The 24,522-nt window shown below is 40.6% G+C and overlaps 2 protein-coding genes across 12 annotated transcripts in view; one reads left to right on the top strand and one right to left on the bottom strand.

The window, feature by feature from the left end:
* The first annotated feature begins 1,207 nt into the window (after positions 1 to 1,207).
* Positions 1,208 to 8,430, top strand: LOC143038016 (uncharacterized). Of its 8 annotated transcripts, none has more exons than XM_076206858.1 (3): positions 1,278 to 1,509; positions 1,664 to 1,734; positions 4,144 to 8,430. In XM_076206858.1, exon 3 carries the CDS (start codon positions 4,171 to 4,173, stop codon positions 5,518 to 5,520), a length of 1,350 nt encoding a protein of 449 aa, XP_076062973.1. In that variant the 5' UTR covers positions 1,278 to 1,509; positions 1,664 to 1,734; positions 4,144 to 4,170; the 3' UTR covers positions 5,521 to 8,430. The 8 variants fall into 8 exon arrangements, with proteins under 8 accessions (XP_076062977.1, XP_076062970.1, XP_076062973.1 ...); XM_076206859.1 differs by having other exon boundaries at positions 1,279 to 1,433; XM_076206857.1 differs by lacking the exon at positions 1,278 to 1,509 and adding an exon at positions 2,148 to 2,197 and having other exon boundaries at positions 1,516 to 1,734.
* Positions 8,431 to 13,312: 4,882 nt separating this feature from the next.
* Positions 13,313 to 24,522, bottom strand: part of mtgo (miles to go) — a 340,195-nt gene continuing 328,985 nt past the window's right edge. For all 4 annotated transcript variants that reach the window (XM_076206850.1, XM_076206853.1, XM_076206852.1 and 1 more), the window contains 6 exons: positions 24,155 to 24,415; positions 23,748 to 23,963; positions 21,590 to 21,756; positions 20,866 to 20,996; positions 18,898 to 19,092; positions 13,313 to 17,745 (listed from right to left, as the gene is read on the bottom strand). In XM_076206850.1, the coding sequence (XP_076062965.1) occupies positions 17,611 to 17,745; positions 18,898 to 19,092; positions 20,866 to 20,996; positions 21,590 to 21,756; positions 23,748 to 23,963; positions 24,155 to 24,415 (1,105 nt within the window). In that variant the 3' untranslated portion in view covers positions 13,313 to 17,610. The remainder of the gene's footprint in view (positions 17,746 to 18,897; positions 19,093 to 20,865; positions 20,997 to 21,589; positions 21,757 to 23,747; positions 23,964 to 24,154; positions 24,416 to 24,522) is intronic.

Raw genomic sequence — 24,522 nt, 5'->3', positions numbered from 1 at the left:
TCCCACCCATTTCATCCCTAGATACACTCCACGCCCCTCCCACCCTCCCTCTCATCTGAGCACCTCCTGGATGACGGGTCATCCCTGCACCCTGCCCACCGCCCTGGGTCAGAAGCAGTGTCGCAAGACACAGTACATCCACAGCAAGGCCGCTTCATTTAATCGGCGACCCCCCCCCCTCTCCGTCCCCCTCTGCATATAAGGCGAGGACGGGGAGAAATCCCTTCGGGCTGCGTCAAAATTTACTCACACATACTACCCCGGCCCCCCCCCCCGCCTATTCCTCCTCATGCAGTCACAACATCATCCATATACAACCATTCTCCACTCACCTCTGTCTTCCGTCCTCTCCCTTCCTTCCTCAACAGACATGATGATGATGATGTGTAGGAAAGTGGCAGTTGGCGAAAAGTCTATCGAAATAAACACTATGTAAGGACGGAGCCTTTAATAGTACGAAATTTCGTTTGTTACAGTTTTTTCAAGTAAGTGTTCTTGAAAAATCTGTGACAAGCAAAACGCCGTACAAATAAATGCTTCGTCCTGACATGGTGCTTAATCATCAGGGAGGTCAAGAGGATGATTAAGAACAGAGGGAGAAGCGGCATGGTCGGAGTCACCTAAGAAGTATTGTGAACGGATAAGTGTATGGAGGGAGAGGAACATGACAAGGATGGAGTATAAAAGCTATTCATTTTCTGAGATTGTATATATTTTGAGAATGTCCTGGTAAGAACGAAACGTCGGTGAATAAAACTCCAACTGTTCTGTTTAGCTCACCACCCTTCCCCATTTTTTTTTTTTTTTTTTTTTTTTTTTTTTTTTATCCTCGGCATTTGTAATTGTTATTTCGAACTATGTGTTCTTTTCATTATCTGCACTTCATGTATATTGATTCAATGCCAAATAAAATTATTATTATTATTGCTGTTAATGTTATTAATGTTTTTATTATTATTATTACTATTATTATTATTATTATTATTATTATTATTATTATTATTATTATTATTATTATTATTATTATTATTATTATTATTATTATTATTATTATGAACACAGACACGTTAATTGGAATTATTCAAGCTAAGAGAACGTTTGAAAATTCTACATCAGACAACTTCAAAATTACATCAACGTACGTGAAACTGATGACGGACCGAATATATACTACCCTGATCAAGGATAAAGCAACATCTATGGACAGTGGCAACATGAGTGAATAGCCGTGTAAATACACGATTATTACACTTTACTATTTCATTACTGTGCACATTATGGTGATATTTTTTAACATATATAAGGTCTTGATAAATAGATTATAAATAAACGGTAATGTTAAGGGTAAATTTAAGGTAAAATAGGCAACTCAACCTTGCTGCACTGTTGTTGAGTCGTTGACAAGTAAGCAAGATAAGAACAGCATGACAGAGGTCTGCCTATTACAGTAAATTGTTAACGTTCTGTCTGGTGTTATTGTGCTATATAGATACTACGTACTGCATGAAGGTACATGTTTTTTGTTTAACATTCCATCTCTAAGTAAGGAATGGCCGGAAAGGATTATAATTATTAGAAATAGCAGTACGGGAATTATTAAATTAAAGTGCATGTAGATAGGTATGTTAAGTTATTCTGTCATTATGATTAATTATCGGCGCAGATGAGATATATCTACACTGAGGCCTCCTGAGGGACGAACTGTACCAAGCCACGGTGGCTTAATCCTTCTCGGTAAGGTATATTATTATTATTATTATATATGGTGAGAAGATAGATCTATCTTGGTATACAAAGTAACAAACATTTTTATTTACAATTATAATAGATTAAGTCCAGTAATCAGTACGAGTGAATTAAACAACAGATATAAGGAATATAGGCTGAGACATAGGTAAGAATATAATATATTAGGAATAACTCAAAAAAAGACCAATAGGGGGCTTATTTCCTTTGAGGCCCCTTAAGGAATAAGATAACAAAAGTATTAAAAATGCAAATAGGAAGTAATACTGTAATACATGTAGTAGTTTTATACCAATATTAAATTGAAAAATGACAAAAGTTGACTGGACAATATAACTAAGCATACATATAATTGCTTGGACTCCTAGACAAGTAAGCATCTGTCTTGTCTTGTCATGTAGTTTCAGTGTTAACACCATGACCTGTCCAGGGACACGCCACCTTATATATGGTGAGAAATGCATGTGAAGTTTCTTTGGTATGTTGGAATGGCTGTAGTTGTGAATGACAGTCTGAAATCTGTGTAATCAGCTCAACCCTAATGATGAGGTGTTAACATATGTGTGACACTGATCTGCACTTCTGATGTTTGCCATTGTGGAGAGGGGTTGGAAAGTCAAGAAAGTATTTTTCCACTGCCCAGGGACCAAACCCAGACCTTTCATGTTTTGAGGCAGGAACATTACCTACTGCTGTAAAAGAAATAGCTTACCACTTACTTTGAATAACATATGATTTTGAATTGTTTGGATTGTTACCTCAAGCCTGTTCCATAAAAGTAGATTAGTACTAGGTACTGATATTATGGAAAACAGCAACATCATAAGGACATTTGTCGAAGGTAAAAAAAAAAAAAAAGTTATTTATATATATATATATATATATATATATATGTAATAACTTTAGTACTCATGACAAGTAATACAAAAGCATAAAAATTATTTCCCATTAATGTACAAAACAACTTTATTTTTTAATTAAGTTGTTTATTATATGCATTTCAAATGATGTGCTGATCCACTGAAGTAGTTTGGGTTTCCAGTAAGATGTCTACTCCTTTGCATGAAGGGGTGCTATGGGAATTAATGATACCTTGGCAGTAGCCCAAGCAAAGGAATGAATGCCATCTATTATGGAAATGGTTAATCAAGACATGCAATGCCCAGTTTGCGGCACTCTTAGAGTAAAGTTGCCTCATCTAATAACATAATGTTTGCCCACTCTTACTGTGCCAAACATGGCAAAATGAGTTACCAAGAATTCCTTGTACATTGAATTTTTTTTTTTTTTTTTTTTTTTTTTTTAACCTATCAGAATTTAACCTGTGATAATTGATACATACATGTGGTGGTGATGATGGTGTTTTTGATAGACAGTGATAAAGATTAACCACATCAATACAAGTCAAATGTTCACACACTCATTAGCTGCCTGACATATGATAATGCATCACAGTATGCACATTATATAAAGTTACAGCTGTTATATTTGTTTCCTTTCACCCAGAATGTTTGTAACCACTGAAAAAGTGATCAAGCCTGTTCACAGAATATAGGTGTCACGCAGCTACAACTACAAAATAAATATAATCAGGAAACCGATGCTGGCATCCACATATACTCACTTGCGCCTCATGACACCTACATAGGCATCATCGTATTGAAGGGGTTAATTAGAAAAGAAAGTTTAGAAATGAGGCATCTAAAGGGTAAAGAAGTTAAAGGAGAAACTGGGACATTTTCCACATAGTTAAGTCACTTTAAGATTTACATAGTAGAAAAGAAATGGTTTGCAGTAGGAAGAATAGTTTATCATACTTGTAATAGCATAGCAAGGACTTAAATTTCTCCACCTAAGAATTCAGTAATTTTTTGTGACATTCATCATTGAGAATATTACTCTTTTGATTTTATCACTAACAATCCGTCATATTAGGAAACTAATGTCTTATTTTTCAACTTTGGTGAAAAAAGAAAATTAATATTCAGAAAAGTGGTACAGGACAGTATCAAGAGTGGGGGGACAATCGCAGTATAATAAAGTATCATCATTTCTTTATGATTAGGGATTTCCTCTACCACAGACAAAATTATGTGTGGCTCTGGTCCATAGGGGTGCCCCATATAGACCCTAAAATATCAGCGGCATGCTACTGAGCAGCTACAATAGTTAAAAGTAATGCAGCTTTCCATCTTTTGATATAAAGTTGTCATATAACCAATATGGATATCATGAACATTGCAAAAATATCTTGTGTACACAGAGCCCATAAGTTATCTATTGTATCATTGACCATGCTTTTGAAAAGTTTAGTTAATTTCTCTTATGTAATTAGTCTTATTTCCTGCAGTTCATCTATGTTTAATTGTCTTTCATCTTGGCCTTTCTCATTGACAGGTTGAGTCTGGTAAGAGGACAATAAAAATGAGCAGCAAAGCACCCACAAGAAATAAACAGAGCCAGAGAAAATGTAAATCTGACTTCATTTTGAAATCCAAGGAAAACCAGGAGGATAGCTTACATACCTCAAGTTTAGAAGCTGCAGCCATGAATTCCAATAAAGTGAAACATGAAACAAAGAAGAGGTCTTACAAGTGTTGTTTATGTAATTCTACTTTTAAAAACGGTCATCGCATCAAGGCTCACATGATGGAAAGTCATTCAGGTGAAGATCTTTATCGGTGTCCTCACTGTTTAGTCAACTTTAATAGGACGGGTGATCTAAGAAGACACATAAGAAGACATACAGAAGAAAGACCGTACAAATGTTCAGTGTGTAACTCAGCCTTTGCTGAAGCAGGTACCCTCAACAAACACTTAAGAACACATTCAGGAGAGAAGCCATTCAAATGTTCATACTGCACTGCTGCATTTTCAGATCATAGTAACCTGAAGAAGCATGTCATGATCCACACTGGAGAACGGCCATTCAAGTGTGAATATTGTGGATTTGCTTTTACAAAGCAATACAGCCTTAAGATGCATATTAGAACTCATACAGGAGAGAGGCCACATAAATGTAGTTTGTGCAATGCAGCTTACACACAGTTTGGCTACCTCAGGATGCATTTCCGAACCCATACAGGAGAGAAGCCATTTCAATGTAGTAAATGCAGTGCTTCGTTTACGGAGTCAAGTAGCTTGAAGAAGCATAGTAGGATTCACACGGGAGAAAAACCCTTCAAGTGTACACACTGCATTAAAGTATTTTCCACAAGAAATGGTCTCAACGATCATTTGAAGGGACATTTAGCACAAAAGGCTCATGGCTGTAAACAGTGCGAGTCATCTTTTAAGACATTGCGGCAGCTAAAGAATCATAGCAAGACACACACAGGGAAGAAACTTTGCCAATGTACAATGTGTGAGTTAGTCTTCACTAAAGCAAGTCAGTTCAATAGACATCTAAAGATGCATATGAGAAGAAAATTTCAGCAATGTTGGGTATGTAGTGATGGATTTACTCAGGCAAGTCTTCTAGAGAAACACATCAGAACTCACAGACTGAATATGAAGAGTGAAACTGAAGGATATGAAATCAAGACGGAATCAGTTTCAGGGGAGTTGCTGGATGTGGCTGACATTAAGGAAGAAATGGAAGACACAAAAGATATACATGATTCAACATCTAATAAAAATTTTAGAGACTTGTCTTATGCAAGAAATGATGAATTTGAGGTGAAAGTAGAACCACATGAAGTGGAACAGGAAATAGATTTTTGGGTACCTGCTTCAGAATTTGGGATAATGAAAATCAAGTCTGAGCCACATTAACTAATGTGAAGTCAAACAAGGCTGTGAATAGCTATGTCTTTCAGATTTTATGTAATTGTATTAATTGAACCCCTTCATGATAGCAATATTTTTGGTTGAATAGAATTTTCCACCATTAGATTAAATTAAATCTATAAAGAACTTTAGTGAAGGGGTTGAAATGTTTACTATGGTGATACCATCATAGTTCATTCTAGTTATTGTTTATACAAGTTTATTTAAGCTAGGAAGTAAACTGGACAAAAAGGAGATTGTCATTAATTGAAAACCCATTTGTGAGTTAGGGTGACCCCCACCCCACCCCCATGGTTGAATATAGTCATTTAGTGTTAGGCAGAATAAAAATGTACAAAACATCACTGTGGCAAAGGAAATAGCTGATTTAATAATGTTAACTAAAATCTGTAACCAAATAGGAATTTGTGGGAAACATCATTTTAATTAAATGGTTTAAGATATGCCCATATAGCAAAAAAAAATAAAAAATAAATTCATAGTAAATGGGTTGAGAAAAACCTTTTTTTGTACATATACCAAGGGCTCTTTCCCCCTTGCAAGGGAGGTATCCAAAAGAGTGGAGGTAGGTTGTAGATTGAGAGAAGCAAGTGCCTTGGACTAAAAGTGTAATGAGAAGTAGATGTTTGAGAATGGATGGTAAGAGGAGGCATTTTTTGTATCTCCAGATCATGGTACTGGTAGTACTTCTCAATTGCAATAATTACGAGCCAACCACAGCTTATAAGATATGACATTGTTTAAGTTTGAACTACCCCTGTGGTGGTTGGGGAAGGGGGCCTAATGACTGTGTATAATAAAATTGCACAATTTTGCATTTAACAACCTCATTTAAGAAGAGCTACCTGTATTTATTTTGTGTCTTGGAACAAGATACTTTAATAATGGACTCAGCACTGTCTCGGTGAATATTACTGTGTCCTTTAGTCATTCCAGTGTTGTGACAAACTAACTTATTTTGTATTGTAGATGATATTTTGTTCTTCCTACAGATGTATTAATCTGTAAACAGCAAAGATTATTTTTTCTTTTCTATTTTTTTCCTTCCCAGTTACTGTCAAGTGGCTTTATGTACATACATATACCAAGGGCCTTTTCCCCCCCTACAAGGGAGGTAGCCAAAGTCAAAGGCATAATCCACTCACATTCCACCCCTTCCTCTTTTCTTGGCTCCTGGAGGACAGGTCATCCCTGCATCTCACCCATTGCCCTGGGTCAGAAGCAATGCAGCAAGATACAGCACATCCACAGCAAGGTTGCTTCATATAATCAGTCACCCCCCCCCCCCTTCTGTCCCCTCATGCAGAAAAAGATGGGGAGAAATCCCTTTAGGGTTCATAAAAATATTCACGCATACTCCCTAACACCCCTCCATCCTCCACCCACTCCCATGCATCACAGCACCATTCATACACAATTATTTTCCACTTGCCCCTCTCTTCTGTCTGCTCCCTTCCTCCTTCCTTGACAGATATCCCCCCCTCTTTCCCAGCACCCCTTTCACTCCATCCATCCATCTCATTCTTGGTCACCCCTTCATCTTCACTCCATCCATCTTTGCTTTCCACACTTCTTTAATCTTTCCTTTCTCATTCTTTCCATGTGTCCAAACCATCCTAATACTCCATCATCAACCCTATCTCCCAACTCCTTTTCCATTCCTGCTCTCCTCCATACGTCGTTTCTCAACCTATCCAGCCAATTAACCCCTACCATACTTCCCAGGCATTTCCTCTCAAACATTTAAATTCTTCCTCTCTTATTTCCTTGTTTTTGTCCCATACAGTGCTGTCAGCACAATCACCCTTTCATACAATCTCCTCTTAGCACCCATTCCCAAATGTCTGTTTCTCATTACACTTTTTAATCCCCCAGGGCATTTACTTGCTTCACTCAATCAATTTCCTCTATCAACTTGAAATTGTAGTATCAATTATATTTCCTAGCTGGTTCCTGATACAGTACTGTAATTCTTGTTTCATTGAAGGGAAACTCACTCCCACTGATGGGTCCATATGCACTCAAGTTGAAGTGCAGCCATTTTTATGGTCTAGTTTTCCGTAAGGTAACTTAGGTGATATAATAATTCATTTCCAGTTGGAATGAACCCTTCCAAGTGGCACTCCACAGATTATATCATAAAAATCCATGGATAACTCAAGGCTGTGGCATAGTTATATATATTTTGTCATCTGAATGGAAGTGATTCCATTGAGATTATAAGGTTATTATAATGAGTAGTATGTTTGAAAGTTTGTTTATTTAAGTCGAGTGCAGAAATAGGATTGCTTTTTCTTGGTATGCTATCAGTGGAAAATTGAAATGTGAAAAAAAAATTGTGATATGTTTTATTAGGTAGGTAGAACACCATGGAAGTAATAAAGGGAAATATTTGTTTTGTTCATGTAACATGCGAGGGCTGTTTGTTTTATACAAGATAGAAATGGGGCAACAGATTGATAATTGTTGCCTTGAGTTTGACTGGAAACCTGCAGAACTACAGCAACTGGTAACAGTCCTCCAGATATTAGGCAAGGGAGTGGAGAAGTAATGCCTAAGTGTAAATGATAAATATTTAAGTTTGTATTCAATACAGTATGAGGAAAATCAGAAAAATGTGCCTTAATTTAAATTCCATGGCTCAGGCCTTTATTTTTCTAGTGGTAGAAATGAAGAAATTCCAGTATCTCTTCAGTGTATAAAAAGAAAAAAATTGTAATTGTTCCTTTACAGATTTTTACTGTACAATTGTATGAAGTAATTTGACCTGTTGTTATATCAATCACAAGAAGCAGACTCTAACTTGCAATGTTTATTTTGTACATTTTTGAATGTCTTGATTATAAGATAAAGGATTACAATGTTTATGCTATGAATAAAGTATTTATTTCAGTGCTTTTGTGGTATACAATTTCATAACCCCTTTAAGCCACTGTTATACATGCCTTTTGTCTTACGCAAGTTGGCTATTTCAGTAATTAAGAAGGTCTTAATGAAGGTCATCTTTTTTGTATTAGACCCCTTATTTACGAAGCTAGAGTAACTTTGTCCCAATGGCTTTAGTCTAGTTTATATATGCAATTGTTGTAACTGCCATGGAACAGAGTTGTATTAAATGCTCTTGCATAATCCTGGCAAAGTCTCCACAGTATTGGTGTAGTTGTTGGGTAAATAACACATATATGGTCCACAGACTGGAGAGAGCTGAACACCCCTTGTCACCAAGCCCCTGGGTTGATGTCATAATTATTTGCATCCTCTTCATCATCACATCCAGAGGGGAGGTGGTATTTTGAAGAAGCTGTGCATAGCCAGCTATGAATTGCACATGCAGCCTAACAAGTGTTTCTGTTGTCTTCTTTTAAATCAGTGGGCCATAGAATGATATGGGAGAGTTAGTGGAAGGAAATTAAGCTGAGTTATCTCACTGGGTTAAGTTGCCACTTGTATAAAGATAGGGAATGTGTCTTGTACTCCAACCCAGCTTTTGTTGGTGAACATCGAGGTGTCTTCATACTTTGCATCAAGGTTCTCTGTCTTCAGGATTCAAACCTGCCTTTGGGTATTAGATATATTAAGCTCCTGTTCAGCTGTTTTGCTTAGATACCTCACAGAGTGATTAATGAGTGAAAAGTTATCAAAAACTACATTGTCATACATCTACCAAGGGGTTTTTCCCCTTCACAAGGGAGGTAGCCAAAGTCAGAGACAATCCACTTCCATTCAGTAACCCTCCCTCATTTCTTGGCTTCCAGATGATCGGTCATCCCTGCATCTCCCCGACTGCCCTGGGTTTTTAGTTAGAGGGCAGGATAGATAAGATGGGGGAGAGGGAGGATTGGGGGTTAAATGGAAGGAAAGAATGAAATGGAAGGAAGTAAGAGTTATGACCTGGGTCACATTGTCACATGTATCTTGTATGTAAGTTTTACTAGAAAAAATAAAATAAAATTCTTTATACGGTATAAATCTGGCATAGAAGGGCTCACCATACATGCTGATAAAGAAGAGTATACCTAGTTCAACTACTGTAATATGCAAATATATGTATTATATATATAAATTCACCAACAACAAAGAGCATTAGAACAAGAAATTCATATACATATCGATACTTCAATTAAATCAAATTCAATTAAATATTCAAAAAATGCATACTGACAGCTTTTCCAAAATTTGGATTTCGTTTATCAACAGAGACCCACAAGTCGGGTAGCTCCTCACACTATTGGCCGAAGTTTTGGCGGGCTTTTGCTAAGTTCCTCCCAAAATACGCCTTGTGCAACATTGTTTACATTTAAACACCAAACATGAGGATGATTTTTCCAAATTTTGGATTTGTTTATCAGCAGAGCCCCATAAGTCGGGTAGCTCCTCCCACAATACACCTGGTCCACTATGTTGTTGTTTACGTTTAAAACACCAACGCGAGGGTCCTCTCACTATTGGCTGAAGTGTTGGCGAGCTTTTGTAAGTGTTCCCAAAATACGCCGGGTGCAATAGACGACACGCGAGAATGATTTTTCCAAATTTTGGATTTCGTTTATCAACAGAGCCCCATAAGTTGGGTAGCTCTCACTATTTATTGGCCGAAGTTTTGGCGGGCTATTCCTAAGCTCCTCCCAAAATACGCCGGGTGCACTCAATAGATGGCACTGTTGTTTACAGTTAAAACACCAACGCGAGGATAATTTGTCCAAAAATTGGATTTTGTTTATTAACAGAACCCCATAAGTCGGGTAGCTCCTCTCACTTGGCCGAAGTTTTGCCGGGCTTTTGCTAAGCTCCTCCCAAAATACGCCGGGTGCATCCAAAAACTGGATTTTGTTTATCAACAGAACCCCATAAGTCGGGTAGCTCCTTTCACTATTGGCCGAAGTTTTGGCGGGCTTTTTTTGCTAAGCTCCTCCCAAAATACGCCGGATGCATTCAATAGATGGCATTGTTGTTTTACGTTTAAACACCAACGCGAGGATAATTTCTCCAAAATTTGGATTTCGTTTATCAACAGAGACCCATAAATCGGGTAGCTCCCCCACACTATTGGCCGAAGTTTTGACGGGCTTTTGCCAAGCTCCTCCCAAAATACGCCGGGTGCACTCACATTGTTTACGTTTAAACACCAAATATGAGGATGATTTTTCCAAATTTTGGATTTGTTTATCAGCAGAGCCCCATAAGTCGGGTGCTCCTCCCACAATACACCGGGTCCACTATGTTGTTGTTTACGTGTAAAACACCAACGCGAGGATAATTCTCTCACTATTGGCCGAAGTGTTGGCGAGCTTTTGCCAAGTGTTCCCAAAATACGCCGGATGCCTTCAATGGGCACTCACGTTTAAAACACGCGAGGATGATTTTTCCAAATTTTGGATTTCGTTTATCAACAGAGCCCCATAAGTCGGGTAGCTCCTCTCACTATTTATTGGCCGAAGTTTTGGCGGGCTATTCCTAAGCTCCTCCCAAAATACGCCGGGTGCACTCAATAGATGGCACTGTTGTTTACAGTTAAAACACCAACGCGAGGATAATTTGTCCAAAAATTGGATTTTGTTTATTAACAGAACCCCATAAGTCGGGTAGCTCCTCTCACTTGGCCGAAGTTTTTGCCGGGCTTTTGCTAAGCTCCTCCCAAAATACGCCGGGTGCATCCAAAAACTGGATTTTGTTTATCAACAGAACCCCATAAGTCGGGTAGCTCCTTTCACTATTGGCCGAAGTTTTGGCGGGCTTTTTTTTTTGCTAAGCTCCTCCCAAAATACGCCGGATGCATTCAATAGATGGCATTGTTGTTTTACGTTTAAACACCAACGCGAGGATAATTTCTCCAAAATTTGGATTTCGTTTATCAACAGAGACCCATAAATCGGGTAGCTCCCCCACACTATTGGCCGAAGTTTTGACGGGCTTTGCCAAGCTCCTCCCAAAATACGCCGGGTGCACTCACATTGTTTACGTTTAAACACCAAACATGAGGATGATTTTTCCAAATTTTGGATTTGTTTATCAGCAGAGCCCCACAAGTCGGGTGCTCCTCCCACAATACACCGGGTCCACTATGTTGTTGTTTACGTTTAAAACACCAACGCGAGGATAATTCTCTCACTTGGCCGAAGTGTTCCCAAAATACGCCGGATGCCTTCAATGGGCACTCACGTTTAAAACACGCGAGGATGATTTTTCCAAATTTTGGATTTCGTTTATCAACAGAGCCCCATAAGTCGGGTAGCTCCTCTCACTATTTATTGGCCGAAGTTTTGGCGGGCTATTCCTAAGCTCCTCCCAAAATACGCCGGGTGCACTCAATCCAAAATTTGGATTTCGTTTATCAATAGAGCCCCAAGTCTAGCTCCTCTCACTATTGGCCGAAGTTAAGCTCCTCCCACAATACGCCGGGCGCACTCAATAGATGGCATAATATTTTTACGGTTAAAACCAACGCGAGGATGATTTTTCCAAAAAAATTATTTTGTTTATCAACAAAGCCCCATAAGTCGGGTAGCTCCTCTCACTATTGGCCGAAGTTTTGGCGGGCTTATCTAAGCTCCTCCCACAATACACCGGGTCATCATAGCTTATCACGCCAGACAGCCAGCCATTCAAGTGTTCTTTGGTTAATTTTGACCAGGTCAATGTTGAAAGCGGGAACGAGCTTAGGACATGGTCAATGCTCTGTTCACTTTCTCCGCACTCGCAGGATGGGTCGGTGTTGAGGCCCCATTTAACCAGATTGTCACCAGTTCTGGCGACTCATCTTGCTCTATTTAGTGTGGACCATTCGCGTCTTGGTAGCGTGCCCATCTGAGAGCTCTTCACTGGATCCTTGTACTGTACTGTTAGGGAGAGTTGTGCTGTCAGACTCCTTCCACTGTTGTATTCTGTAATTGTGGGTGCACTCAATAGACATTTGTTGTTTACGTTTAAAACCAACGCGAGGATGAATTTTCCAAAAATTGTAATTTGTTTACCAACAGAACCCCATAAGTCGGGTAGCACCTCTCACTATTGGTCGAAGTTTTGGCGGGCTTTTGCTAAGCTCCTCCCACAGTGTTTCCAGGTGTTCTCAAAAGATGGCATTACCTCTTCCTAATTAACCTTACGATACTTGAAAATTGGTCGGATTTTGATTAACAACTCTTACATCACTTAGCTTCACCAATTTTCTAGCCAAAATTTCAGAGTTGATGCTGGTTCCTCCTAAGTGACTTTGGGGTGCATAGAACCCTATGATAACTTGCCAGAGGTCACATTTTACTTATCAGTAGTACCACAAGTTTGATCGTGCCTCTCCATTGCAGCCCAAGTTTTAGCAAGATTTTGCTAGCCCTTCCCACTCCTTTCTTAGACAGACCAGACCTGATGCATTATTTCTGACAAGAGCAGTGGGTGGGAGACAAGGATGACCTTTCATCTACAAGGAGCCAAAAGGGAAACAATGGGTGGATTGGGAGTGCATTCCTTTGATTTGGCTACTTCCATAATAGGGAGAAGAAGCCCTGGGTATAGCTATAGATTTCTCAAACTCCCACCCCACCCACATCTCTCTTCAAGACCTCCCCAACCTTGTTCCTTATAAACCATTTCTCATATGTATACTTTTTCTCCACCTCTGCACTCCATCACACACTGCCTTCCTTATCCTACATACTCTCTCCTTGAAACATCCACATCTTTCCACTGTTTACATTGTGCTTGAATTGTCAACAACCTACAAGCAGCAAGACATTCTATTGAAATTTTCACCGTAATGATCATACGCTAAGGACAGTGAAGAACATTTTCTTGTAACATAATTTATTTTGGAATGACAAAGTGATGTTAGAACAGACTGGATGACAAGCACAGCACCATTATCCCACCTGCAACACTTGCACTTCAAGACTTGTTATTACAGAAGTATTAAAATACCTGTAGCACATACATTACTACTCCAATACCTCTAACTACTGTAGTAGTCCTGTACATCTTGCTATTGAAACAACATTGCAATAACTTGATCATACGGCGTTGCAATTACTTCCACCATTACAATACTATTTTCAGTTCTCCAGACTGCACTCTTACTACTATGGAGCTCCAAAAATATCATACTAGTCTGCAGTAATACAACACTGCTACTGTCATATAATACTAATGCAGCACCATAGCAGTGATCAAATGCTCTAATTGTCGATTGTATTGTTGGGTGGGAGTACAGCATAGCACAGTGGGGCAGTGTATACAGGATGAGAGGGAGCGTAGAATTTCTGCTTGGACCATTGGGTGTCCTGGCCTTTACGTGCTGGCTGTCAGCCCAAGGCACCTCATGACTAATGGGATTGGAGTCAGCAAATGACAATGGGCAGACTTTTGACGACGTCAACTTCTAAGTGACCAAACCAGGTGCGAATAAATTACTTAAAAAATTTAGTTTGTCTGGGGAGCAATTAAATGTGTTTTTCCACTCAAGAGTTCCCTGCTTGGCTGAACAGCAGTGGCCTTTAGATGACAGTCCATCATTGACAATGTCATACTGCAGAAGTGACATCACCACTACAACTCCTGGACACACTGGTGCTGCTAGCTGGTAATAGGGTGCCAATGATGTCTAGCTGGTTTTGCAACAACCAGTAGCAACAACAGCTGCAACAACCCATACATGTCCATAATCAAATGGTACCCAAATGTCTGGCAACCTAATGCAACCAAACAGTGGTTGTTGCTGATGACCAAAGGAGCTGCTGTTGCTCCTGCTGTTGTTATGTGTCACGGTCTCGCATAAATGCACTTCAATGTACCTGACCTATAGAAACATTAAAACAAAATATAATATATAGTATATCTTCATGTCATTATAGGCCATATGAGGGTATACAACATTTCCACTTACATTACTATTATGTATAAAGAATATTTCATGATATACTTACACAAACATCTTACAATACTAACAGTCACATATCCAAAAATATACTTGCGGGCCAAAATCTGAAATAAGGTGAACCAAACAAGTTCAAGAGCTTTCCTTCCAATACAAAGCCACAGACTTTTCTTCAGCTCTCTGTCTACCACTTTACCCAATATCCCCTCACTCATCTACAACACCTTTTCTTTTTTCCCTTTATTTTTTGGCCAGGTACGCTTTCATCCAAGGGCAAATTTGCAACCACCAAGACTTAATTGATTCTCTCTCTCTCTCTGCTAATAGGTGGCAATGACTGGCTGATGATGGAAGCTGCAAATGATGACTGGTTGGCCTTAGGATGCCACTAACAGGAGCATCACTAATGCCACAATATACTTGCAGGGATAGTATCACTAGAAAGAGATGTGGGCATACTAACAATAGTATCTACAGTAACAGAAACAACTTGCCAGTCTGGTGGAGGCAGAAGCCCTTGGCAATAAAATCTATGATAGCCTCTATACTTGGCAGTCAGTCTCTTCTCTCGACAGGCATTGCACCATCCGACGTGTGAACAACCTAAGTAATTTGTAAATAATGCTGTACATATATGTACGTACACACAACACATTGTGGCCACACCTAAATTGCCCCTCATCTCTCTGACCAACTCGCCACCTCCACCACCCTCTGAGGAGGGCAACTCCCAGATATTACAATCCACATGTCACAGTGTTGAATCTAAATGTATCTTTGGAGCTTTAACCCTAAGATTGTGCAGTCATCCTAATGCTAAAACAATGCCAATCGAACAATGCAGTACAAACAAGAAAGCCAGCCACCACTACCAAGGACAGAGTTGCATACATACATAATAATATCTTTGATTTATATAAAATAATTTTGTTAGACTTATGATGTACTGAATATTTTGATATACATTATCATAACTAGAAACTTACTATGCAGGATTTGGACACTCCCACTGCTGTGCCTTTACCTTACGTAATTAAGCATAGGGGGGCACTGGGAGGTGTGGATGTGCTCGCAAGCTAAGGGACGCCATCACAGTTCATGTCTCACTGCACCTTCCATCCACACCACAACCGTTACAATCACCACCAACACCATTACAGCCACCACCATCACCACCACCCACACCACCACAATACTGCCACCATCTTCACCACATTTCCACCTATTCCACCATACTCTTACCACTACCATTTTCCAAGTCATCACTACCACCATCACCATCTTTTGAAAAGCTTTGTCTTCCATCTCCAAAACAATGTGACTGTTTCATCAAGCTGGGGGGAGGGGGTCAAGTGAATCTATGTATGTAAACAAGGACAAAGTCAGAGAAGGAAAAGTAAAAAGTACAAGAAATAGTTAATCAGAGGGAACACCTCTTGGATACAGAAATTAGTCTATACTAAGGAATGTGATGATTTTTGTGTTTGACCTGTGGCTTGTATAACAAGTGCTGGATGTGCAGAAGTTGGGTGGAGGAGTTTTGGGAGTATTTCAAGAGAACGAGTTACTGAAAGGGATACGAGAAGTGCAGACAATGGCAGGTGATGGATAAGTTGGCACAGAGTAGGATGAAAAGCTGGACAGAGCAGCCACGGGACTGGTAGTGAATGGCAGAGTAAAGTGATATGTGGAACTAGGTTTCTGGTTTGTCATGGATATAGTGGCATCTTATGTGGCAAGCTACGGAATTAGCCGATGGATAACTGCAGTTCCTAAATAATGTGGTAATGATTCACCATCACTGCACATTTGCATCTATCCACCCTAACATATTGCACCAAGAACAACAAAGCTCAAAACAAATTACTGGGACTTGAAGAACCAAAGGAAGCTCCGACATGCCACGCAGCAGCAGGCTTGCATACCAACCCAACCCATTTTGAGCACAGGGCAAGAAGAGCCTTTCAACCATGTTTGAGCACCAAATAGTTTCTGCATGTGTAGTGTAAGACTGTGCTAGAAGGGTTTGGCGTGGCTGGGCCCATGGCTAAGTACTGAGGGAGGGGCAGCTGAGGACGAGGGTAGTTGTGGGAAGTGACTGCCTCGGGACAGCCACCTGGCTACAAGGGAAAGTTTTGGTCAAGCTGCAGCTCAGGCATGACAGCTGGCATGCAGCTGATATGGGGAATGTGTGTTGGGCTTGGCCCCTGACGGCCAAGGATGAACCGCCCTTCGGCTACAAGAGTAAGGAGGAGGAGGAATGCAAGAGGGATGCAGGGTCATGTCCAGACTCAGGAGGTAAGTGATCTGCCTCTCCCTTTTATTTCTATCAGCTGGTTATGAACATAAGGAAGCAGCAGTAAACAGTACAAAAGCACACAACTCAGCACCTTAATGACATTTTGTCAAGGAGTCACAAGCTGACCAACACCAAACAACTATCAAATGCAATAAAAGGTCATCTCCTGGATTGGCACCAGCTGATCCCCATACCCCAGCCTTGTACCACTGCCACGGAGCTATTGACACAGGACCCACCCCCTTAAAAAAAAATAAATCCACATCACCCTTAAAAAGACAGAGGTAACTGAAAAGTAGAAGCTACCGCCTTTTCAATGCTGGGCAATGGGGAGACCAGCTGCCAAAGGAGTGGGATGGCTTTCTTAAGCCATTCCCTTGTATTAATACTGAATATGGCAGAACAACAGCTGTGGTATTGTTCAGCTTGCAGCAAACTCGCAAAACCTTCTTGTCTATCAACTGTGGCAGAGGATAAGACTTCTCCGGGATACAAAGGAGTATCAGCGTTAAAAGTCCCATACGTCAGAATCCTCGAATCGTTGACTTTAGTAAATGGTAGTAAAAACTTTGGCGGGGAGGGAGAGGGGAGGGTTTGGCTTTACTTCTAATGTTGAAGACTAAAAGATAGTAGTAGTAATAATAGAAGATAACAGGTATTCTTTCCCCTCTAGTGTAGCAAGGTTACAAAGGTCAGGACCCTCAGCTATTTCTTTCTTCAGCTGTAATAAAAACTTGGGTCAAAAGGGTATTGTAAATTATTTTTTGGTAATATAATATATTTTTTTTTTTGCTTTTTTGCTTTTTTTTGGTCTTTTTTTTTTTTTTCTTCTTTCTTCAGCTGAAAAAAACCCTGGGTCAACTTGAGTCACAGCAAATATTTCTTTCTTTTCTCTATGAGCCACTGGTTACCATGGTTACCGTGTTGTGGCCTGTGGGGAGAGGAAATGCTGCACCCCCAAGGCAATGATAATTGCTACTAGAGAAAAGCCAAAAAGGATTGTGAGTGCTTTGTGCTGATCACTCAGGTCTCGCCAATGGAAGCTCGACTCCTGGAATAAACAAAGGAACTTCATTACAAAAGAGATACCATAGATCTTTTGTACAAACAAATTCAGTAATTCCTTGAATACCATTCCAAATACATGCATATACACATATGCTAAATAAATTAAGGACCCTTTTCCCTTTATAATGGGGGTGGCAGTCAAAGCACACCAACAATACAAAGCCATAAATTCAACCATTCACCCCTTACACCTCTGCATCTTTAAGATGTCCCTTCATTACACTGGTTTTACTAGCTTCTTCAAACTGCAACCTCCCTCTCTCCCCTCAAATTGTAAAGTACAAGAGAACACACTATTGGGCTACATCATCCATTTACCCCCCTCTCTGTGCATTTGTATGTTTCCAAGGCACAGACACAGACATTTGCACACAAGGCATGATAAAAAATTAGAGAACAGAAGATTCCAGTGATGCTCCTTTCCTGTATACTGTACTACAATTAGGTAAATACAAGCCCATACATAAGCTCTCCATCCCCTCATGTAGTAGCATTGAAGACAGGGTGAAATCCCTTTGGGCTACATCAAAATATCATTCACACATTCACTCCCTAACCCCTTCCCCATCCCTCCCTCCCTTGCATCACAATATCATCTATACATTCCCATTCTCCACTCACCCCTTTCTCCTACCTTCTCCCTTCCTTGCTCAACAGACACTACCCTATTGCTTAATGCCCTTTTCACCCCATCCATCTCATCCTTGGTCATCTCAAGTTCACTCCCTCTACCTCTGCCTTCCACACCTCTTTTACTAACCTTTTTTTTCATTCATTCTTTCCATATGTCCAAACCATCCCAGTATTCTCTCCTCAGCCATATATGCCATCTTTTCCACACCAGCTCTCCTCCTCACCTCCTCATTTCTCACTTTATCCATCCTACTTATCCACTACCATACTTCTCAGACATTTAATCTCAAACACATTCAAACTTTTCCTCTACACCTCTCTCAAATTCCAAGTCTCTGCCCCATGGAGTGCTGTCAGCACAATCATCCCTTCATATAATTTCTTTCCATACATTCCCAAATGCCTATTTCTCCTCTACTACAATACCTATATCTTAACCTTTCCCAAGAAGAGCAATATTTTCTCACCATAATTTCTAAAAAGAAACAAGATTATTTAATACCTTGGTTGTATGGACAGGTGTGGTCATGTATGTCGCAGGTACAGGCTTCGGTGTGTTGAAGACAGCTGGTGTTGAAAAGGCCCCAGCCATAGTCTCTCCATCTTCACACACACGGACACCACATACACGTACATTATACCATGTGCTGGGTTCTAGCTCAGTTAACGTGTAGGAAGTTTCACTACCCGTGTACACCTGTAAGGGAGATTTTATAAAATAAGAAGACTGATAAACTACCATTAATGCTTCCTATCAGAAGCTGGTGTTCTACTGTCATTCTTACATAAGAATCCTCAGACAAACTTACCACAATGGACAACCAGGTGTCATCACCCCCTTAAACTTAGTTGGGGCTCAGGTACATCCACTAGCACATGCCTAGTCAATCTATCCCTTGCCCCAAGTGTCACTTACAGGAGACCCATGGCGTCCAGGTAACTGCCATAAACCTAGTTTATATTCATTGATGGAATCTCAACTCAAACTGTGTATTCACACAAGTATATATATACATATATCCAAAGAATTATAATGGCCTCCCTTATAATGGGGAGCACACACATTGATGGCCTTTTCCACCTTGATTTTCCCACCTCTCTCCAGTTAACACATGCCTACTCTTTGAGAAAGAAAGAAAAAACAGATAGGGATTCCTCCTGGGTCTACCCCTTTTAATTTCCTTTTACAACACATACAGGATTATATGGTGGCAGCATTTTTGTACCTTTAACCCCTTACATACAATGATGCCGATGTCAGTGTCACAAGGTGCAAGTGGGTATACAAGGATGCCAACATTGGCATCTCGATAATATCTATTTTCTAGTTCTAGCTGAGTGACCCCTGCGTTCTGTAAACAGGCTATATTATTTTTTTCCGAGGTTATCAGCATTTAGGGTGAAAGAACAAGTAATACAGCTGTAATTTTATACCTTATATCATGCGTATTGTGATGCATTATTAAAATCATATATCAGACAGCCAATGCTGCATGCAAGAATTCAACTCATATTGAAGAGGTTAACCACTTCAGTATGACTCAAATTCTCACACGCAGCATTGGCTGCCAAACAAACGATGCACACACTACTTGCATTATAAAATATAGTCACTACTGTATTGCTCATTCTCTTTTACTCTTGATTAATAATAAACACAGAAAACATGATCAAACCAATTCAGAATCCAGGGTTAACTCTTGTACAACTGCAAAAAAATATAATAAAGATGCCAACACCAGCATCCTTGTGTATACTCGTGCCTCATGACGCCTATGTAGGCATCATTGTATTGAAGCAGTTAAAGAAGCCTCTGGAAATACAAGGTGTTGCCCTATGAATAACAATATTTCTGGGAAAAAATGTGTTGTATCAAAGAAAGATGTTTACTGGTTTCTTTCTCTTAAAAAAGAATTTCATTACAAAATGCTAGCTACTTCCCTTATAAGGGAGAATTAGCCTATGGGTTGATAAGATAGATACGACTTATAATGCCTGTGGTTATCTGCATGTAGTGATCTCTGCAAGATGGACAGCAAACCTACCCATTTTGAAAACCTGTCAAACCCCTCACCTCCATCAAGAGGCAGCCTTGAGGGGCTGACACTTGATCTCTGGGCTGGGCCCAAAATCTCTATCAACTTTAGCTGTATTTCTTACACTATTCCACACAAGGAGAGCTGATTGAGAATGGCAACTGCTCTTCTCTCCCTACAGAATTGACAACTACTTAAATCTCCCTACAGCTTTCAGCCAGTGACAAAGAAGCATTCCTACACTGATGCAACACAGAAAATGGTCCAAAGATTCTTCCTGGAGAGATCTGTGGGAGGTTCTGAGGACCACTGCCTGCAATTGTGGGACTGTGGGTTTACTACTTAGTAAAACTTGATGCAACAATTGGCTAACCATTAGCATCTGTTAATCCCATTACTTAAGATAATGGGACTGAATAATTCCAGAAACTCACCACTGAGTAGTCCTTATCCTTGCCTGCCTGTAGAACTTGTAGCCTGTACATAATGGGGTCATCCCCCCGGCATTTCACCGCTGACCACTCAATTCTATAAGTCATCCCAGGGCACTCTATGGCTCGTGGAGCTGTGGAAATAAAAAGAGAGCACTGAATATTTATGATACAAGGTGGTTCCCAAATACAAACTGTAGTTTGGTTACAAGTAGCAAAATAATGATGATCAGTGGTACAACTTAAAATAATTAAATATTTAAATATATACCAAGGCTTTTTCCCCCTTCCAAGGGAGGTAGCCAAAAAGGGAAAGGCATAAAAACACTCCCACCCATTTCATCCCTAAATACCCTCCACACCCCTCCCACCCTTCCTCTCATCTGAGCACCTCCTGGATGACGGGTCATCCCTGCACCCTGCCCACCGCCCTGGGTCAGAAGCAGTGTCGCAAGACACAGCACATCCACAGCAAGGCCGCTTCATTTAATCGGCGACCCCCCCTCTCCGTCCCCCTTTGCATATAAGGCGAGGACGGGGAGAAATCCCTTCGGGCTGCGTCAAAATTTACTCACACATACTACCCCACCCCCTGCCCATTCCTCCTCATGCAGTCACAACATCATCCATATACAACCATTCTCCACTCACCTCTGTCTTCCGTCCTCTCCCTTCCTTCCTCAAGTTAATAAAAAAATAAACAAATAAAATAATAATATTAACTTACGTTTTACAGGGTTAGGGGGTGCTTTTGTGGTAGTCATTTCCACAATGGTTGAGAAAGGTCCATCTCCTGCCTCATTGCTGGCGAAGATCCTCAATCGATACGTCGTGTTCTCTTCTAGTTTGCCAACCTTGTAGTTCTGGTTTGTGCCATTATAAATATTGTAAAACCTGTAGAAAAGATAAAACAAAGTTGTAAATATGATGAAAACCTAAATATACATACAACTGTCATTCCATATGAAATTTGCCATTAATATGCTTCCAGGAACAATGGAAGAGATATGGAACATGATACATACATACATATACCAAGGCTTTTTCCCCCTTCCAAGGGAGGTAGCCAAAAAGGGAAAGGCATAAAAACACTCCCACCCATTTCATCCCTAAATACACTCCACACCCCTCCCACCCTTCCTCTCATCTGAGCACCTCCTGGATGACGGGTCATCCCTGCACCCTGCCCACCGCCCTGGGTCAGAAGCAGTGTCGCAAGACACAGTACATCCACAGCAAGGCCGCTTCATTTAATCGGCGACCCCCCCCTCTCCGTCCCCCTTTGCATATAAGGAGAGGACGGGGAGAAATCCCTTCGGGCTGCGTCAAAATTTACTCACACATACTACCCCTCCTCATGCAGTCACAACATCATCCATATACAACCATTCTCCACTCACCCCTGTCTTCCGTCCTCTCCCGTCCTTCCTCAACAGACATTCCCCTTCCCCAAAGCCCCCTTCACCCCATCCATCCACCTCATCCTAGGACGTCCCTTCATGTTCACTCCCTCCACATCTGCCTTCCATACCTCTTTTACTAGTCTTTCTTCACTCATTCTTTCCATGTGTCCAAACCATCCTAATACTCTTTCATCAACCCTATCTCCCAACCCCCTTTCCACCCTTGTTCTCCTCCTCACCTCTTCATTTCTCACTCTATCTAGCCTAGTAACCCCTATCATACTTCTCGGACACCTCATCTTAAACACATTCAAACTCCTTCTCTCTTCCTCTCTTATGTTCCATGTTTCTGCCTCATACAGTGCTGTTGGCACAATCTTAACCTTAATGGATTCCTTAATTATCACCATACATCAACACAAATAAAAGATTCAATGCCCTAACCTGGGAATCAGTCCCTGTGTGTATGTGCAGGGCTAGAGCTAACCCAAACCTATAACACCAGGAAAGATGGGAAAAGAAAGGAAACTAGTAACATTCTAAGTATTTTGGAAAACAATGCCAGCTTTCCCTAGGCTGGCTAGACCCTTTGTAATCCAATCCTCGGAACCCGTGGTGACCTCCAGAAGAGGTCGTAACCTTTCCCAGGCCGAGTGTCCAGCCATGGGCCAAACCAAAACACTGAACACATGGGAAAAATGAGTGTTTACATGCACAGAGAACACATGGACAGGTCACTCTTGATGTTTACAAGTAGAGTGTGGGAAAGTTGGAAAAAAGGTGTAACATAATAATACCAATCCATCAATCCACTGCCCCAGGTTTCTCTTGTAAGATAGTTGTGGTTTCCAGGCTATGGCCTGTTAGTCACTCAGGGGAGGAAATACGGTGTTGTTCAATACAGACTGTTACTGTCATGGATTGTAGGATGTGTTCAGTGGCTTCTGTATGGTGTTTGCATCTAGGGCAACATACACCATCATATACAGTTTCCTAAATATTACAAGGGGAATGGCCAACCAAAACATCCACCCACCCTTCATCCCTCCATCCATTTGTTTTCACTTATCATACCTCCTTGTGGATAAAGGAACCTCCCTGTTCCCTCCCCACTGCCCAAGTCTGAGGTAATATAGTAAAGTACAGCAGAGCTCAGGTTCAATTCCTGGTGTGGGAATGGCTTTAAACCCATACTGAGGTATAGAATACACTGTAATATGCAGCCAATAGAGGAATGATACTATTATAATACTTTTTTTTATACTGTTCCTTTGAGCGTGCCCTTTACCAATTCTAAAACAGCCACTGGACTGACCCATACATCACTCAAGGAAGAGACAGTGTTGTCTGCATAAGGCTAGAGTAGGACAGTGTAGGACGAGATCTTCTGTGTGGTGATTACTTCTGGAGTAATTTGTTTTTCTGGCCATTCCTATTCTGTTAGTTTACTATACACAAACCAAACACTGGGGTACTACTTACTCTGTTGTATTGGAGTGTGGCTTAGGAAACTCCATTTGTAAGTAATATGTTATCATATCAGCATTGCGTCCATCTCCCCACTTCAATCGCAGCGAATTGTGAGAGGCTTTCACAAGCTCTAGTTGAGGAGGCGAAGGAGGAAGAGCTCGGGTAATGACTTTGGTCACCGCACTGAAGCCACCAGGACCAACACTATTGACTGCCTGAATCCTCACCCTATCAACATATAGTTTAATTAGAGCAGATACTAAATAATCCAATTACATCATACAAACATAATTATACATACAAAGGATGACATATTGATGGTTTCTGCACCACATTGCACATACTGTAATTGCTTCACAAATAACAGCAATCAAAGAAATAATGCAACTGTCCAGGTACCTGACACACTAAGTACTCACTTGTACTGAGTTTCTGGCAACAAATCTGTGACTGTGTACTCCGTTTCCAACCCTGGGGTAGTGAAGGTTTTGTCAGCAACTTCAATGACGTAGTGTGTGATTGGGTCCCCATGATTGGCAGGTTCCCCCCACAGGAGTGTGACTGACGTGGCAGCAGGCGAGGCAGAGAGGTAAGCAACTGGAGCAGGTGGAGCTGCAGGGGTGGTGACCATAGAATGAGCTGACCACGGTCCACTACCTGCACTGTTGCTTGCTTGTATCCTGGAATTAGAAGTGAAAAAGGCTACTATATTAAACTATATATAAACCCAGCATCAAATGTTTTTGAATTCATTGAACTATGTAGTCAGTGTGAGAGGAGAGATAGA

Source organism: Oratosquilla oratoria, chromosome 23 (assembly GCF_046742065.1).
Source record: "Oratosquilla oratoria isolate Oo_2021 chromosome 23, ASM4674206v1, whole genome shotgun sequence".
Classification (NCBI taxonomy): Eukaryota; Metazoa; Arthropoda; class Malacostraca; order Stomatopoda; family Squillidae; genus Oratosquilla; species Oratosquilla oratoria.
The sequence above is the reverse complement of the archived record's forward strand: the minus strand, read 5'-3'. Positions and strand labels throughout refer to the sequence as shown.